General features: G+C 51.6%; 1 protein-coding gene across 8 annotated transcripts in view; it reads right to left on the reverse strand.

The window, feature by feature from the left end:
• The window catches only part of Dab2ip (DAB2 interacting protein), a 149887-nt gene that overhangs the window by 36363 nt on the left and 96687 nt on the right, over window positions 1–16837 (reverse strand). For 2 of the 8 annotated variants that reach the window (XM_055599892.1, XM_055599891.1), the window contains exon 1: window positions 3610–4046. The exons of 5 other annotated variants lie outside the window; for them this stretch is intronic. In XM_055599892.1, coding sequence (XP_055455867.1) covers window positions 3610–3776 — 167 coding nt within the window. In that variant the 5' untranslated portion in view covers window positions 3777–4046. Of the gene's footprint in view, window positions 1–3609; window positions 4047–4527; window positions 4549–16837 lie in introns of those variants that run through there. One more of the 8 variants, XM_055599893.1, reaches the window with a different exon arrangement.

The following is a 16837-nucleotide window of genomic DNA, read 5'->3' on the forward strand; positions in this document are numbered from 1 at the left end:
CAGGTGGAAGCCTCAGGCCCAGCACAGCAGAGGCTAAGCTCTGAGGATTTACCATTTCACTGTTTCTACGGAGCCTAGAAGTCAAGTAAGTCTGAGGATCTGACTGCACTCAAACCTGAGCCATACCACTTGCTACCCATAAACTCTTAAACAACCTGTGATGTCTTTGAGCCTCCCTCACTTTCCTCCTTTGTAAAATGGGCTACTTCAAAAGAGAAGGACCCAGAACAAACCTGGTGTTCAGTGAGAGCCTAGCAAAGACCAGCTTGGCTGAAGGAGCGGGGCATGCTGGGAGGCACAAATCAGGGGCAAGCTTCCAGGGTAGCCATGGAGGCAAGTCATTTTCCTCTGGGAAAGAATTTTCAGGGATCCCTTGCAGGATGACTGAAATGACTGCCTTTCCCTGGAGACCATAAAGCCTGAGAAAGGACGGGATCTAGCCAAATACTTTGAAGCAGCAACAGCCTGCTTAGTGTCCACCAGAAGGCAAGAAGGAAGGAGCCCTAAGCCTGGGGGTCTTGCAGCATAGGACCTCAACTCCCAGAGTGGAGCCTATCTCACACCTGACCTTTGGCCTCAGTCTCCCCACTCCCCACGTGTCTCCAGAGCTTCTGACATCAACAAGCTTACAGAGGCACTGCTTTAAGCCACACAAGCCACCTCCAGCTGTTGCAGAGAGCTTCCCCATGCAGCCAGGAGTCCCCACTACAAAAGCACCCTAAGGCCTGCCGAGCTTGAGGCTCATGGCTCCTTGGAGCCCGATGTATGTCAGGTGGTTCCTGAGTAAACAGGTCCAAGGTAGAAAGAATGCCTCCAGTCTTGGCACAGTCTATGGCTGATTCCTGAGACACAGCAGGAGACACAGCTCTTAACTGGCTGGCTGGGGGCTTTGTGTACCTCAGCCACAATTCTTGTTTCTTAGCAACTGCAAGCCCTTCGCTTTCCAGGGCCTCAGTTTCCTCGTGTACAAAATTAAGTAATATAGGCCCACCTGAAGGCAGCACAGGAAAAAACAATGGTTAACCAAATGCAGAAAAGGCATTTAACCGAGCAAATGGGATCTCCAAAGACTCAAATGTCTCAGTTATTCACTCAAGAGGCACTGCAAACCTACTGGGCTCTGTTATCCCTGCACAACAAGTCACACACATTCTAAACTGTTTCCAGAGCCAGCATGGCCTTGGGATAGAGGTAACGGAGCTAGCAACCAAAGTCTGCTAAGACTTCAAAGTGGCCTGGACATTTTTAGTGTAAAGAAGTCTACCTCTTCTCTAAGAAAGAGCCCCGAGGGGCCACAGACCCAGAGATCCAGGGAAAAGCAAGGAAGTAAAGAATGAGGGATGGGGCAGGGCCAGTAAAGTCACCAGGAGTCTGAGAGAGTGCGACATCCAGGACATCCAAGGAGCCGTCCAGAGAGCACTAAGTGGAGGGCCATTTGTGGTTACCATCTGGAGGATGTACCCTAAAGCAGCCTCTCTAGGTAGACCTACAGAGAAGAGCCAGGTCACCTGAAGCTCGGTCTATTCAACACACAGGGTTTCCCACCACCAGACACCTTCGGGTTGCCACAGCCAACACCATCCTGGGACCCAGGCGTTACCTACACAAGGACCCCTCATTCTTCATAGGTCTCTTTGTCTTAACTTTCCTCCAGGCTCTACAGGGCTCTGGTTTTGGAAGGAAAATGCTTCCCTATGGTGATGTCACCCACTCCCACAGCTTTAAACACTCCAGTGTGCTCACAACTCCAACTCTGTACCACATCCTCTCAGACTCCTGTCTCAAGTGGGTGGCATATCTTCAGTCTTCTCCATGCCCCAGAGAACCTCAGGCCTAAGACTGGCCCTTTCCCCAACTCTGCTCCTCCTGTGGGAGCCCAGAGGGCCAGAAGCCTGGCCTGACTGGCCTTCCCCACTCCACTAGGAAGTCAGAGCTCTCAAACCCTTCCAGTGGGAGCTGCAGAGCTGGCTCAGTGCTTAAGAGCACTAGTTGCTCTTACAGAGGACCCCGGTTCAATGTCCACCACCCACATGGTGGCTCACAGCATCTATAACTCTGGTTCCAAGGGATCTGACCTCTATGGGTACCAGGTACATAGTGTACACACACACACAAGGGGGAAACACTCACATGCATTAAATAAAATTAAGCTACAACAGCAACAACAAAATGCTTCCAGTGACTCGCAGATAACTGCAGTAGGACCATGCAAATTTTGAAGCCCTTCCCAAGTGGGAGAGGTTGAAGTCTGCTCTAAACCCTTCATTTTTAACTAGTGTGTGCCTATGCTGGCCTCACCCGGCAATGGTGAGGTTCTTGGGTCCCCACCTGCCTTGGGGATGCTGCACCTGTTGGAAGAGCTCTTACTCTAGCCCACTTTCAAAACAGATGCTTCCTGCCTTCTTGGAATTCACCATCCTTCCCGGCTCTTCAGTCCATGCCAGGTCCTGCCCTGCCTCCTCAGCAAACACCTGGCTCTGTTCCTTCAGAGCATCTTGTGCATTCAGCCAACAAATATTTACTAGGTGCTAACTATGTGCCAGGTCCTGTTTTAGGTACTGGGATACAGGTGCTGAACAAAGTCAGTCCTGGGCGTGCAGCCAGGTATCGCTTACTTATTTTTACCTATGTCTCACCATAAGGGAAGCTGTGCGTGGCCAGGGGCTATCAATGTCATCTGTCCTAAGAGAGTGTTTGATATGATGTAAACTCTACTTATGCAAATCAAGGGTCAGAGTGGCCAAGGAAGCAAACTCAGAAAGACAAGAAATCCAGAGCCCCCCCCCCCCCCCCTCAGGTGAGAAGGCAGGCTTCAGGACTGCAGCGGACCAGCAGCTCAGTCCTTGGGGACAAGACACACACGTAGCAGCTGCCGAAGAAACACAAGGGTGATGGCAGCCAGAGTTCCTCAGAGAAAGCCAATCCTTACCCCTCAACCCAGAAAGCCAATCCTTACCCCTCAACCCACAGAAAAGAGGAGGCTCTTTCAACCCACAAAAAAGGGCTCTACTCTGAAAACCCTTTACTTCTTATTAGTGTAGATGAGTATACGTTTCAGGAGGAAAGCTTCTGTGAGCAAAGAGACAGACTCAGACTTTTAAATCTGTGTCCAAGAGGCAGTGGGGCAGGGAGAACCACAGGGCCTGGGGTCGCATGCAGCTTTGCCAAGAACCCAAAGAGGTTACTCAAAGACCCCTTTTCAGTCACCTTCCCCACCTGCAGCTCCTCTGGGCTAGGATCAAGAGCCAGGCCATGGGACATCCAATTTGCAGGTGCCCGGAGCTTCATCTGCTGGTTTCCTGGTGCTTGTTCCCCAAGGGCAGGACTTGGCTCCCAAAGCATTGGAAGCCATCTATCCAGCAACTCCAGCCCCAGGCTTATTCTCCCATGCTCTTTGTTGGGAACAAGAGGTATATGGAGAGATCTGGGTTAGGCTTCTGTTCACCACAGCAGTGTACACTGACCATTCCTCCTAGTGTAACACCTCCAAAGAGAACTAGCCTTCAGCCTCCAGCCCTGCCCCACACCCCACGCCTGGCTGAATGCAAAATAAACAGGGAGCAGAAATCTGAGTCCACTTCCTCCTCCCCTGCACATCCAAACACAGACCTTGGCAAAGGGAGGAGTGCAGGCCTCTCTGCTGGCCTGGACACCTGAGGCCCAGGGGCCAGGTGAGGCTTCCGAGGATGGCTGGGCCTCCAGAGAGTGGCACCTCCAGACCAGCGCAGGATCTTGCCAGGGTTGTCACTGAGGAGTCCAAGGCCACAGAGGCCCATTCCCAAGGGAGGCGCAGACAGACCCAGGTGGCCCAGGTGGACATCTATCTAAGAGGTGAACCCAAAGGGTTCCTCCTCCATGCTGAAACTCCCAAAATGTTTTAAACACACAGAGGTGACGTCTAGAGATTTCCGGGTTCCCCAGAGAACAAGAGGAAAATTACAGTCTTCCATCCAGGTAACCACGAGGCCTCCAGGTCCAAGAAGTCAGAAGAGCTCTTGAAAATAAACAGCTTCTCCTAGCCAGCAGCAGGAACCTCCCAGGGCCTATCGCGGGTGCAGGAGCAACTCCAGGAAGCCAGAAGCCTCAGCCCCAGAGCTTCCACAAGCACCTCCCCTGGAGTGCAGGCTCTGCCCTCTGGAGTCCCGCCCCTAGCCTTTGCGGTAGCCAATACCCAGCAGCCCCAGTTGGATTCAGTCTGGTCTCAGATCAAAAGATCAGTCTTGGGAGAGCCCTTCCCACCCTCCTCCCCCATGTCCATTATCACCCTGCTTCATTTTCTTCATAGCAGGGATCTGAGGTCATCCTGTTTTGTTGTAGTTTTCCCTTCCCTCAAGAACTTTACCAGTCCAGCCCCAGTGAGCCCAGAACACCTTACTTGGCACCTGCCAAAAAACAAAAAGCAGGGGCATGATAGGTGTCTGATCTATGTATATATGTATTTCCCTAGCTGGTCTGCCAGCCAGCTAGGGATAGATTAAGGAGGAGTTGGAGCAATCCAAGCTTTGAGGGAATCCCTGTACCTCTCACCTCTCCAGCTTCTCTGCCAAGCCCACAGCAGTCCAGACTCCCATCAGGCTGCACTGCTCCCAGGAACTCTCTCCAGGCCAGAAGAAGCTGGCTCCGCCCTCTACTCTCCCAGGCCTGGAATGGGCCCTTCCCTTCGCAGCAGGCCGGCTGCCTTCTGTTGCAGTCGCTTGAAATGTGTGGCTGCTCTCCAGGGCAGGCCCAAGCTGTGGGGATGGAGACAATCTGGAGGGAATGGAGGGCTAGAAACTGCGGCTTGGCTCCCACATGGTCTTTCAACCGGCCCCCAGGCTACACTCCATCCCAACAGCACCTTTCAACTACTGCCACTCGAAAGCCATACTTTGGATTGTAGGCATTGCAGAGAGAGTCTGGACTGTAGGCACTTCAGAGGGAGGTGAGACAAAAAGGGCTCCATCTTGGGGCTATCATCTAGCTCACAACAGCACAGCCAGAACAGCCAGGGTAAACCTCTGAGCAAAGACTGCATTTTTAAAAAGCACCACAAAGAGAGGTCCCAAGAAGGGCAGAGGTTTGTGGGCCAGTCACTGGGACAGAAGGACAGGGGAGAAGCTTAGCCATTCCCCCCAACCCCTGTCCCCTAGCCTGGAGCCCTCCTGCTGAGATGGTTTCTGGGCCCCAGACAGCAGTCTTGGCTGCAAAGGCTCTCTTTGAGATGGCTTCTCTACTGCAGAAGTAGTGTCTGGCTGGGCCAACAGGACAAGGGGAGTGTTAAAGATAGGAAGGTAGGCAAGCTGGGAACCGGAGTTTTCCCACATCAGAGTGGTGCCCAGATATCTAGGAGCTACATTTGGAGATGAATCTTCAGGCCTTCCCATACACAGCACTCACTGTAACAGAGATCCTCTGGGAAGGAATCCCTAGTGAGGCAGACATTTTCACCTGGATGACCCTTTCCCACACCGCAAAAGACAAATCACAGTACCAGGCTCCACTTACTAAGCCTCTAGCACCAAGGGGCCAACCCTCTTTCCCTTAGAGCCACCAGGCATAGAAAAGCTGATCTAGAGCTAAATGGTTCATAACTTCAAGAGCTTCACATCCCTAAAGGAAATACAGCTCTCGCCCAGGGCCAGGCCCTCCTGGGATCACCACAGCCGCAGTTCCATCCCTAGCAGTTAGAGCCCCTAGAGTGTCTGGCACCTACTGTATGCTGGGGCAAGCATAGGGCTGCTGACGAGGCTATACTGTTGGCCCTGGGTGAATCCAACCTTTGGGCACCTAGTTTACTCCATCTTGCTTGGCTCCAGTTTCAGATCTGGCTCTCTTCTAGGTATGCTGGCCCAACAGCACCCCATCTGGCCACAAATGCACCTGCCCATCCCTCAGAGTACATGGTCTGGCAGGCTTCTAGCTAGCTACAGTTGGAGCCTAGGTTCACCCTCTCATTTTTCAAGTCTTAGTAACAATACCTAATGTGAAGAGGTGACAACATACTCACAGAATACGGAACCAGAAAAGGTTTCACAGTGGCCAAACCAAAAGGAAAGGAGCAAACACAGCCCATCTTTTAAGCACCAGGGTGCCGGCTCCAAGCTGGACCTTTTACTACCAGTTTCATGATCATGCATGCAACAGACAGGCAAGATAATCACTTCCCACATAAAGTCTGGTCCACAGAGAGAGTCACTTGAACAAATGGCCCGATTCAAATGTGCCTCACTCAAATACACCTCCAACTGGAAGCCCTCCTAGAATTCTTCCAGGCAGGAAGCCATTCCCTGCCAGTGATTCTGCATTTTCATTCTTTCTGAGAAAAGGCCTCAATCTTTATCCCAAGATGGCCTCAAATTCAAGCTGCTACTGCCCCAGGCTCCCAAGCACTGGCTAACTATGGACACCATGAGCGCATGCTACCACACTCGCTTCTCCTGGCTCTGTCTTCTTGTAGCAAACAGGCCCCAGGACAGGACTTTTTGCTGTAGGTGGTACCAGTCCCAGGAAGGGGCCACTGCTAACAAACACAGGCTGGACCACATCCTAAGCTGGGCTCCCACACTTACCAACTATCTGGCCTTGGAGTAGCTGTATCTTCCACACCCTCCCAGCCCCAACCAGAGGTGCACACAGCCTTGAAACAAACAGGCCTGAGTGCCGAGCTTCCTGAATAGGCCCCATACCTCAGCACACTCCTCACCTTCATAACCAACCTCAAGACCCTCCCTTCTTCATGGACACACCCTCCTGTCTAGATAATCCACCTTCAGAGCCCGGCTAGGCCCCGCCAACTTAAGGTCACTCTTTCCCTATTCCCGGGCTCCCAGCCACAGGAATATGTCTCTGTCCTGCCTTTACCTTGTGCTTATGGCCTGCATGCTACTTCTTGATCTGTAAGGTCCTCCTCAGGGTCTATTCATCTCTGGTTCAACGCTAATGATTCCATAATGCATCATGAACACCCACACGCCCCTACAGGCCAGTCTGGTCACTGAGCTCAAGGCCCTGGCATCTTTCCTTTCTGAAGATGTACTTACCCACCCCAGGTAGCTCTCTGTAGGACTCTGGAAACTCCCCCCTTTCCTGGTGTGACAGGAGAGTGAAGGCACTGAGGCCTTGCCTGCAAATCCCTGGCTTATCTTCGTTGTCAACGTGAGTAGATTTAGACTGGTGAGGCAGGCACACCTATGGGAGAGGAGAGCATCGCACTGGCAGCCTACAGAAAGAAGGGGAGTCAGGTACCTGCAGTGCGCTTGCCCTCTGCTTTCTAACAGGCCATGAGTTGAACAGCATTCCCCTCTAGACTCTATTCCTAAACTGATCATGGGGCCAGTGCCCAAGAACAGAACTCTTTCAAGCTAACAGCCACATACATAAGCCTTCCTCTGCTTCTGCCTTGTATTTGGTCACAGCAATTGCAACAGGGACCAGCATGGTTGCCTATTCTCCTCTTCTCTCCATGGGCTGCTCCCTGAGGACAGAGGCCCCCTCTAGAGGAAGTGCTGCTACAACCTGAGGACCATCCCAGGATCAATCAACAAGTCCCACAGAGCAGCCCCAGTGAGGGACCCCTGCACAGCACTCTGCCAGGCCTGGCTGTGGCAGGACAAGGGCCTCCCAACACATGTGGTATCTACACTCTGGCTGATGGTAGGACGCAAACATGATGTTAGATTGAGGGCCAACTCCAAGAGGCAGTTTCCAGGCTCCCCAGCTGTTAATGGATGCGAGCACATCCATGCATGTGTAGCTTTATCATCACCAACAAAAACCAAATGTGTCCTGGCACCTGCTCTGCGCCAAGCCCAGAGTGAGGTATTTTACATACATTATCTCCTTAAACCTCCATGGGCTCTAGGCGTGGGTACCCACACAACAGCTGCCTGAAAACGAGGCTGAAGCACAGAGGGGGCAGGAATGCTACCCAAGGTCACACACATACTTACTTACTGGTGGGAGCTGGAGTTCTGGGCTCCCCAACACCCATTACTGCACGGCCTGAACTGTGTGGGTGTTTCAGGAGCACTCAATTCCCTGCCTCCCCACTGGCTCAGTAGACCCATCTCCTCCAGGTAAGCCCAGCAAGTTCCCAGCCCCTGGCCACCTCTAGTCCCCAGGAGCCTGGATACATCATTCTCCTCTGCCAGGCCCCCATGCAAAGCTTTGTGGTGATTACTGTGGCTGGCAGAGAAGCCTGGAACCTTTTCCCCCACTGAGATGTTAACACATGTTGGCTCCCCAAATGTAATGTTTCCATTAAAGCGTTTCGTGGGAGTAAATTCCCACACATGTTGACACCTCTCTGAAAATACAGAGTAAATTTACTTGAACAAGCAATGAGACATGGTCAGTATTTCCCTTCCTTGGCTGTCACATTGCCAAGCTCTGGGCAGCAATGCATGGTGTGCCAAGGATCAGATGTTATCAAGAACAAAGAACAGAGTGACCATAATCTACCCCTAGTGTCTATGCTAGTACTACCCAGTGCTCAAAGCTCCCCATCCTGAAGTCTTATCCAGAAAAAGAGCCACTCACTGGGCTCTAACTAGTACCTCATTTGAACCTCTGAATCAGCTGTTACCTAGTCCACAAGCCCTATCCCTAGCTCCACTACCGTGGGTTCCAACCATCACCTGATATCTACACTAGGCTACATGTCAAAGTTCAAACATGCTTCCTGAAATTCAAATCCCTGAAGCTGTGTCCTTATCCCCAACCCTGGGACAACCAGTAACAATGGCACAGGGTGACTTGGGGGAGGCTGCTGCTCTCTCAGGTTGGATGGCTGTCATAAGTCAATCAACCTGGCATCACTGCCTGGCTTCAAGAAAGTCAGTGTCCTGCTCCAACACTGCTCAGTCAGAAGTGAGGTCAGAGCAATTGATTCTCACAGTGCTCTGTGGCAAAGGGAGATGAGAGGAGGTCCACCAGCCATGGCTGTCCGTGCTGCTGAATGTAGCCAGACAGCTGGTCTGCAGCCAGATGGCATTCACAGTCCCTGCCCTCAGATACCCCTCTTCAGGAGGTGGAAAGGCAGCCTGGGACCTGCCTTTCTCTTCCTCCCAGGGTTCTTCGAGCCTGTTCCACAGGTACCCTGTACAATGCTGCTGTGAGCTGACACCAGCATACACACCAGAGAAGGACAGGCGGCACCATCCACCCTTTGCAGAAGAGAGCATAGTCCCATTAGACAAACAACCTGCCCAGGCTAACTAGCTAGGGTCCCAAGCATGGGCGATGCACCCGTGCCTGCCCTCAGAAAGCTGACAGCTGAGTGGAAAGGCACACCAAATTGGTGCCAACTAAAACAACGTGGCAGGCTATGGGCCTGAAGGGGCTGCATCACTGTCCAGTGTGAGTCTGACACAAAGGAGGCTATCACCAGTATGGGGATACTGCAAATCTGGAGCAGGGAGCTGGGTTAGGTTATATGGAGGTGGGTGGCCCAGCTCACCCCTTTCTGAGTCCTCCGACTCCCTCCAAAGGCTGTGCCTGGCACACAGGGCACCTCTCATTGCCAGCCCAGGGCTGGCCACTGACATCCTGTTTACACCAGAGCAGCCCAGCCCCACGAGGCAGGTGCCCTGTTTACAGAGGTGTGTAGTGGGGCATTTTTATTTCCCCAATCTGCAGAGCCGGCAAGGCCCACAATGTCTGACCCTGAGGCCTGCTTCCAGCGAGTACTAAGCCGTAAGTTTCCCCGTCTGCACAAACTGCTGCTAGAAGTGTGGCACCTGTGGACTGGTGGTGAAGACCTGAAGCCTGTGTCCTGGAGGTGGAGGTCACGGGGTTTGGGAGCCTGAATGACACTGCTGGAGCCATGCTTGCTGAGGATGGCCAAAGATATGGAGTCATAACTGGTGAGCTCGGTGGCACAGATCCAGCAGCAGATCCAGCAGTGATGATGGTGCGGCAGTGGAAACAGCTGAGCACAGCAAATAGAGCCATTGACCCAATTCAGCTCCATTCTGTCTTCAAGAGAATGATGGAGTGTAAATGAATAGGTTTCCCATGTCCCCAGTGGCTTTGGAGAAATGGAAAGGAGAAGGGGGAACCAAAAATGGCTCCTGGCCCACTGTTGGTTATTTTTGAGTCATTAGACTAGGGAAGGCTTCGTGCTTTCCCTGGTGGCCAGAAAGCACTGGGAAGCAGTGAGGTGAGCTGGACAACAGGATGGATCCCAGCTTCACCAGCAGCCTTGTGGGTGGATCTGTTGGTCTCCTCTGAGCCCTGGGTTCCTTACCTCTAGAATGGGAATCCTACAACTCCCACCTTCCAGTGCTACTAGGACAGATAAAGAAAAGCTTGCCAGAGTGAGAGGGCTCAGGTAGACAGGAATGCAGTTCCAAAGCTGTCGAATGTTATTCTAGGAGAATCCACAACTCTCAACTCTGAGGAGAGAACACCTAAGGTGAATGGTTTAGGGATGTGTAAGTGCTTGCTGGTAACGAATGAAGAAGAAACCATAATACCATCTCACTCCATCAGGTGAGACCCAGCCTGTCTGTAGACCCAGCTACAGCTGGTCATGAGCCACTGTGGGCCACCTCTAATTTAATGACAACACTGTAAATCAATCTAGGCTGTGACAGTGTCCTCCCAACTGCTTACTGCCTTACAGTAAGCTCAGAGGCCAGGCTAGCCCCATCAGCAGGCAAGGTAGCTTCCTCCTCCTGCTGCTAAAGATAATCTCCTTTAGGTCCTGGAGTGGGGGGGGGGTGGCTATTGAGTGGCTAACTCCCCACCCTTCACACCTCAACATCAGACTGCAGAAAGAAGGGCGTCTGCCTGGTCTGGTTTTACTTTAGAAGATATGGGGCCTACCTCCCTCCTACAGCAATTCTCAGCTTCCTCTTTAGCAAAATTCAGACTTCTGAGAGGGCCAAGAAAGAGAAAAGACTTAGAGATGAAAGAGGGGCGCATTACCAAGTGCCCCTAACGGAAGAGCACTCAGAGCAGAGGAACCTGACTGTGAGGCAGCGTTACCCTTTGGGCTCTTGACTGTTGGAGCAGTCCCATGCTCTGTACACAGGAGGTAAGGATCTGTGGGACACTGAGTGTTGCACAGATTAAATGAGATGGTGCCTGCCAAGCACTTGGTAGGATGTCTGGCACGTAGCAAGGGATCAAAAACCGATAGGTATTATTATTCCTGTTGTGTTATCTTTAGTGAAAAGCATGCCAGAGAATTCTGAGTGGGTGACTACAATAAAGTAGCATAACCAGGCAAGCTTGTTAGCAGCTGAGGCCACCTATAATTAGCAGTCATTACACATGCAAATGTGCCGCTCAGCAGTTAGAACCAGCATTGTTTGAAGTATGTTTAAATAACCCTTCCTCCCCACCCCCGCCCACCCTCCTCAAATCTTGCTTATACTATTAATTTCATTAACAAACATTTACTTCATAAAGGCAGATAGAAACTCATACATATTTGAGTCACAGGTTAAGGAGCGGGAATGCGGCTAAGTGATAGGACATTTGCCTACATGCTCAAAAGCTTTCCGTTCCCTCAGAAAACAAAACTGGAAAGGTGTTAAAGGCTGAGCACCTGCCCACCCTCACTGTAGTTAGTGGGGGCCTGGTTCTAGGTTCCATGGCTACCAAAGTCCAGGCTGCTACTTACACATTCCACAGCCTAGATGGAGTATACCCTCCCTTCTGTCTACCCAAACACCTACAGGCACCTGCCTCTTCCAGTGAGGAGGAGCCTTGGCTTGGTACACTTCCCAGGACCCCAACAGAGTGCACACAGTGGGCCCACAAGAAGAACTAGACTGGCAGACTTGCTACAGGCCCCTCAGGTCAACAGGGCCAAATCTAAGGACTCCCCTAGAAAGCAGAGTGTCTTGGAGATAGCTGAACTGTAAGACCCAGAGCCAGGTCAGAGTCAGGCCACCAACCACTCTCCCACCCAGGCTCATTAGGAGAACATGAATGGTGCCAGGCCCAGTCTTTCAACGGATGTCTTACAATGGCTGTGTGGAGAATCATAGGAGATGAAGTCATCGCTCCCAGAAATAGACTGATTAAGAAGACGTGAGGACAGTGCAAACAGCAAGGCCGGACACACACATTCACCATGCACTTCTCGGGCCTGGGAAGCTTAGCCAGGCCTGAGAAACAGAAAACATGCCCAAAGCCTGAAGGTGGTTGGACAATATACTACAGCTGCTTGTTTGTTTGTTTGTTTGTCTTTTAGAATGGCTGTACCTAGGGGCTATTTCTGAGACCACTCTCCTGGGGTTCTCAGACCTGAACCACCTCAATAAAGTTCCTAACACGTAGCCCCTTGGCAGGCTCAGAACCATGGTTTATTTCATCACTTCCTCCTTGGTCTCATCCCTCATGTCCCCAAGGTAAAAACCCCACCCACCTTTTCTGGGCCCCTCACATTCCCATCTGTCCAAGAGGCAGGTCTGACCAGCTGGTGGCTGGGGCAGGAAGGGCTTCCAGTGGCTAAAGAAAAAGCTTTAAAGCAGGACACCACACTTAAACCCTACAGTGTCCTCTTGCAGCTATACAACCCTGGGCCACTGAACCCACTTCTCTGAGATTAGCTTCTTGGTCTGTAAAATAAAGTGGGTCTATCTCATGGGGTAAAATCGTATGAACTGTCTGTTCATTCACCAACGTCATACCAGCCCCTACCCTAGGTACCGGAGACACACGAAGAAGCTCAGACTCCTGGTCACAAATGCATAGGGTGAGCTGAGTCTAGGTTCAAGCAGGATGGAGTCTAGGGTTGACACATCAAAGAGCTGAAGAAGCAAGGGCCAGAGGGTACTGCTGTAGGAGTGGGAACAACAGAGAGAGATGAGGGTGCTCTGCAGGGCAGGGACCAGTGCAGCAGAAGAGGTATTGCCCTCACAAGTTCTCCGAGGATATATTATTTTAAAGCCTGATCTAATGTTGCCAGGTATTGTAATCCACACTTGTAATCCCAGCACTGGGATGCATTACAGAGACCTTGTTTCAAAAAATAATCAACAGCAAGAGACCAATTGCTCTCACACTGACAAAACCAGAGTAGAAGCAGAAGCAGAAAGACCACCCTAGGATCAGCTACAGGCACAAGGAGACTCTCTATAAATACTTCTTATGACCCCTGTCACTCATTACCACCCACATCCTCATCACCCCTTCCCCCAAAGCTGTGAGGTAGACCCTCATGAGAGCTCTTGGGAATGGGCTGGGCTCCATGGCCACTTTTCGAACCACAGAAAACTTTGCTAAGCTCTAGTCAGGGCAGGCAGGACCACAGAGCCTCTGCCTAGCACACACACTGGGCTGTCTAACCCTGCCCCTACCCAGAGCCAGGTGTTCCACCTCTCAGCCAGCCAGTCTTAATCCACACTTTTCAGAGCTCTCGACAGGCACTCCTGGGAACCTCAACCTTGACTCTCTTCCTCCATGGCCCACACTCCTGCCTGGGCCTGGCCTCCTTTTGGAGCAGCAAAGAACAAGGTAAAAGCTGTGTTGGAGACCAGCCTTCTAAGAGCAGCAGGTACCTCTCCCACACCAACATAGGCAGAGACCACAGCTGATTTCTGTCCCTGTCCCCAGGGCCTAGCACAGATGAACAAAGCCAGAAATAACTCAATCCCAAGGAACCCTCGGGGGAATTCTATCTGCACCAGAAGATGAGACAGGAAAGCTGCCTACCTTGGAGCTTGTGTAAAGCTGCTCAGAAGCCATGTTCAAGAGCCCCACCACCACTCTTCTATGGACTCAAACACTTAGAGGACTTCCCCAGGCCCCGCACCAGAAGCTGTGGGGGAGGGCAGGAGTGTTCAAGGGAAGGACACAAACACTGCCTTGCCTTCCAACCATGTTAGCCAAGGGCAGGAGGAAGGCACCTGCTCCAGGCACAAGGACAGCACTTTTCTGTGAGCCCCTGAAATCTTTCTGCAGAGGAAGGTCTCTGGTGGTTTCAGTGGGCTAGGAATTTTGAGATAACAGTACTTGGGATCTATGCTCAGTGCTTCTGATTTTAATTATCTCTGCATTGAAAAAAGACTAAGAAAAAAAAAGACAAAGAGAAGATAAAGAATAAGGGAGGGGCAGAATAGGAGGGCAGTGATGAATGCTCTAAGAGCTGGCTAATATGGCTCCTGTCACCCCTAAGTTCCTAGTGATGCCTGACCGCTGCCTGACCTCAGGCCGAACCCGGAACACACAGAGGACAGGGTAGGCATGGGGGGGGGGTATAGAAGAACCTTCAAGGCCACACGGGGGGAGGGTGGGGTGTTCTCCATTCTCCTCATGCTTTTGCAAACACTGGGGCTAGAAACCTGGCCACCTATCTGCTCTACCAATCTGATGCCTTGAGGGGTCAGCTCTGGCCCTAAGGCTTTGCACACAACAAGGGGATAACTGAAGGTCCCCGTGAAGGCCCTCCGTAGCAGCGTAAGAAGGGACTGCCATGTTGGCAGAAGAGCAAGGTCATATGTATGGACAGTGCTATCCCACAGCTGTAAAGCTGCACCACTGCCCAAGAGTGACCAAGATGTCACTGGGGCATCTCTTAAGTCACTTTTCTTCCCTGGGCTCTTACCTGGCCAGAGGGGCTTATCTATATGGCAAGGCTGGGGAAAGGACCCAGGAAAGGACCCAGGGGGCAGTGAATAGGACTGGAAGCTCTCACGGCAGCCTGGGTTAGCCTCTAGCTGATATGCTGGCCCAGGGCAACATTGCACACCACTGGGACCAAGCCAGCTCACAGCCAGGCAAGCATGGTCTGCTAATAAATGGGAGTGGGTCCCCTTATTTCTGTCCTGTCCCTCTGCAAGAAAGCCTGGCCTAAGCTGGGAGTGGTGGTACATGCCTTTAATCCCAGCACTTGGGAGGCAAAGTCAGGCAGATCTCTATGAGTTCAAAACCAGCCTGGCCTACAAATCTAGTCCAGGACAGCCAGCACTACACAGAGAAACCCTGTCTCAAAACAAAAAGGAAGAAAGAAAGAAGGAAGGAAGGAAAGAACAAAAGAGAAAGAAAGGAAGAAGGAAGAAAGGGAGGGAGGGAGGGAAGGAGGGAGGGAGGGAGGAAGGAAGGAAGGAAGGAAGGCAGGCGGGCGGGGCCACCTGGACTTTGGCCAACCTTACCATAAAGGACTCTTAAACATAGGGCAGGCTGTATTTGGTCAACATTCATGTTTTGTTTAACCACATAGTGTATGACATTTTTAAGTTTTGAATCAATTGCCAACATTCAAAGATGTGAAAATTTCAAATGTCACAAAAACAACTCTAGAGCTTTCTCTTCTAAATACAAGTTCTGCCACCAAAGCCCAGCAGCTGCCTCTGACCCCAGAAGGACACAGCTCTACAGACTGTTGCAACTGTCACCGGTAGCTATGAAGTACCTCAGCTAGGGTTCCTCTGTCACATGGGCAAGGCAGTACCCACCACACAGCAAACCTCTCCTAGGGTCACACCAGCTCCTGACATACAACAGACTTCACGATGTATGTGAATACAGATAAAAAAGCAGATAAATAAGATAAGCGCTGGGCTTTACCACACCCAGGACTTCCTGATTGCTACACTGACCCCAGCAAGTACAGACTAATCCACTCCAGTCTCTGGCCCCTCCCACAAATGGGTACTCTTACAGCAGGACACACAGGAGAATAATCTTCAGGCCGTGTTTAGATCTCTGGAGTCATTCATTGTGTGATCTTTGTTTAAAGGTTAGGCCTTTTAGTGTCCAGGCAGATTAAGCGCAGCCATCCTGGCATCTCTGCACCTTCTGGCCAGCCCAGACAGAGATCCCCAGGACTCCTGTGAAACTGAAAAGAAATTCAACAGCAAGAACTCACAAAGTCAAGGCTTCCTTGGATGCTGCCTGCAGGAGGCCTGCCCCTCTTTGAAGCTGGTAACCAATTCTTCCCTCTTTCTTTCCAGTAAATGAAACTCCACAGGGTTTTCAAGGTCAGAGCTGTATTGGCAGGAAGGGTTCTCTTTGTTCTTCTACCTCAGACTTACCCCAAACACAGACAATTGTCCCCAACAACCAGTTCCTGCTGGGTGGAGACTAGGACCAGGCAGGTGCTTCCGGTGGCCCCCAGGAGTCCTGCTCTCCTGGATACAATTCTCTGTGGGTCTGGCTTCCTGGTGCTCCATCTCAGCATATGAGGTTTTTTGGGGAAGAAACAGCTGCCAGTCCCCTGAGTGTACCCATAGCTCAGGGAGGTTTCAAGGCTCAGGATGGGCTTGGTCCCTTGTTAATGGCTGAGGATGTTACCTCAAAGCCATTCTCCACCCTGCTTCAGTCTCCTCACTTGGAAAATAAGAAAATAAACACCCAGCTGGAGAGATTCAACCTCCAGAGGAGCTGTGGGAATCATAAGTGCCATGGCAAAGTTAATTATTCCAGACCTGACACAGTGCATGACATGCAGTAGGTGCTCAGTGGCTGTTTAGTCGGTACTGAGTTGTGCCAGCTTTTACTGGGTCCCAGAAGCAGAGAGGAGGTGGAGGCTGCCTATGGGAATTCTGCTCTTCAGGGGCTACAGAGACAACGGTCATGGGCTCCCTGAGGCAGGGTAAGGGACCTGGGTCTTAGTACTTCCACCTCCAGCCTCTGGCCTCCCTCAATGGTGGCCAGGCCACTTTAAGTTTCACTTGCACATCTCTGTCACGTGTGTCAGGAAGCTAAAAATGCTGTAGTACTGACTGTATGTGCCGCTCTTTCATGGGCACTCAGCAGTTCTTACACATGGCTAGAGAACAGACTACCTGACCCAGCCGAGAGGCCTGAACAGGCCACACAGAGGTTTGAAGAGCTGTGCCGCTGGCATTCATTCTGGCTCTTCAGTACTAGCCTCAAGACCCTGGCCAAGCTCAGCAAGCCC

The sequence above is a fragment of the Psammomys obesus genome, unplaced genomic scaffold (genome assembly GCF_907164565.1).
Source record: "Psammomys obesus unplaced genomic scaffold, mPsaObe1.curated_primary_1811, whole genome shotgun sequence".
NCBI classification, from domain to species: domain Eukaryota; kingdom Metazoa; phylum Chordata; class Mammalia; order Rodentia; family Muridae; genus Psammomys; species Psammomys obesus.